This window comes from Acyrthosiphon pisum, unplaced genomic scaffold (genome assembly GCF_005508785.2).
Source record: "Acyrthosiphon pisum isolate AL4f unplaced genomic scaffold, pea_aphid_22Mar2018_4r6ur Scaffold_9943;HRSCAF=10545, whole genome shotgun sequence".
NCBI classification, from domain to species: domain Eukaryota; kingdom Metazoa; phylum Arthropoda; class Insecta; order Hemiptera; family Aphididae; genus Acyrthosiphon; species Acyrthosiphon pisum.
In genome coordinates this window covers 1-1,866 of record NW_021780078.1, presented here as the reverse complement: position 1 = coordinate 1,866, position 1,866 = coordinate 1, and the positions used below count along the sequence as shown (strand labels likewise).

Below are 1,866 nucleotides of genomic sequence, written 5' to 3'. Positions count from 1 at the left end.
AATTCGAGTAGTGGGACCGACGAGGTTTTCATTGGGCCCAACTTCGTTTTGGACCCGAGAAGATAGACACCTACACTTCCTGACTTTGGAGCGACACGAAGGTAAACGACCGCTGCATACCCTTTCGTGGACGTGTCAGAGAAACCGCACAAATCATAGGTATATCCAGCGGAGTAGCCGATGTAGCGTCGGATCTTAATTCCGACCAGCCAACCTAAAGAATGATAGAAGTCACACCACTTTTCAGCTATATCCGATGGGAATTGATCGTCCCAACCAATCTATGCGATCCACACACGTTGCATGATCGACTTGGCATGAAACGTTGCTGGCGCCAACAGACCTAGTCGATCAAAGATTCTGGCGATCATAGACAACACTCCACGTTTGGTAGGGATCATCTTGAAATTGCTAATGCTGAATGAGAAATAATCTTGATCGTGATTCCACCGCATTCCCAATACGTGCGTAGCATCATTTTGCTCAAATGCTAGCGGATTTCCAGAGCAATCTTCAGGACGTAGGTGTTCCAGCAATTCAGGTGTGTTACTGGCCCATTTCTTCAACTCCAAACCGGATCTGGCGAGGGTGTTGATTAGATTCGATTGAGGCGTTTTAGCAGCTTCCAACGACTCCGCACCCACACATATATCATCCATATAAGTCTGATGGCGCAGAGCCCTTTTCACATCCGGGAAATTTTCACATTCCGTGTCGGTGATGTAACGGAGGACCCGTAACGCTAAATAAGGCGCAGTATTTACTCCATACGTGACTGTATTAAGTGTATACTCTTTTAGCGATGCTTGTGACGAGTCCCTCCACAGGATGTATTGGTAGCTCCGATATTGAGGCAGCACCTCGATCTGGCGATACATCTTGCAGATATCCGTGGTGAAGGCCACTTTGTGTACGCGGAATCCAATCAGAACATCAACGATGTCCTGCTGCAGTTTCGGCCCGACCAACAAACATTGATTAAGAGAGACACCCGAATGGCATTTCGCCGATGCGTCAAACACCACTTTCAGTTTGACACTGTCCCCTTCGGACTTCTGAATCGCATGATGGGGAATGAAGTATTGACCAGGACCTTCTGCGAGAGTCATATGACCTAGGCTTTCGTAATCGAGCATGAACTTGCGATATGCATTGTAAAGGACTTCATCGGCTGCTAATTTTCTCTCCAGCTGCAGGAATCTGTTTAGCGCCACTTGTCGTGAACCAGGGTGATTGCGCCGGGTAGGGAACAATAATAGACCGTGTGCCCGGTCGCCGTTACGTCGCGCGCAGTACTCACACACCGACCGCCCTATATATTGTGTGTATATATGTTATAGTTCAGCTAGAATTGGTTGGGTTCGCCGCGCAAATACTAGTGAGCTATGTGGTTTGGTGATGTGTAAGGTATGTATGTATGTGTTGTGTGTAGGCTTATAAGCTAATGACATAAAGGTAACTATAATAAACAAATAGGTAACACGGTTGCTGGTAATAATATGTTGCTGTATAATTCACGGTATCAATAATCATACAAATAAATAAAAATCACAGCAACACAATAATATAGTTTAGAAATATAACATAACTTAATGTGCGGCCCTTATGATCAAAATAAAATATAATAATAAAATAACTCACAATTTGTGGAGCGCAGTCTGGCCAGTTGGTCCTACAAAAGCTATAATAATAAATAATGACACAGAAAAAAATAATATAATGTCCGCGGCGATTAGCGCACACGGCAACAAATTGACAGTAGGTATAATATAATATAATATGGCGAATGACGCCCACGATATAATAATTTTCGGCGATTTGCGACCACGAGACAACAATATAATAATTTTACGGCGATTCGCGCCT

At 44.2% G+C, this 1,866-nt stretch overlaps 1 protein-coding gene across 1 annotated transcript; it reads right to left on the bottom strand.

Annotated features, from left to right (window-relative positions):
* Positions 1-281: 281 nt before the first annotated feature.
* LOC103311619 lies at positions 282-1,136 on the bottom strand. Its single transcript, XM_008191292.1, has one exon. The coding sequence runs from the start codon at positions 1,134-1,136 to the stop codon at positions 282-284; it is 855 nt and encodes a 284-aa protein (XP_008189514.1).
* Between the last annotated feature and the right edge of the window lie 730 nt (positions 1,137-1,866).

Excerpts from the sequence above, each read along its gene's own strand:
- LOC103311619 (XM_008191292.1), bottom strand. The coding sequence starts at position 1,136 with ATGCTCGATTACGAAAGCCTAGGTCATATGACTCTCGCAGAAGGTCCT.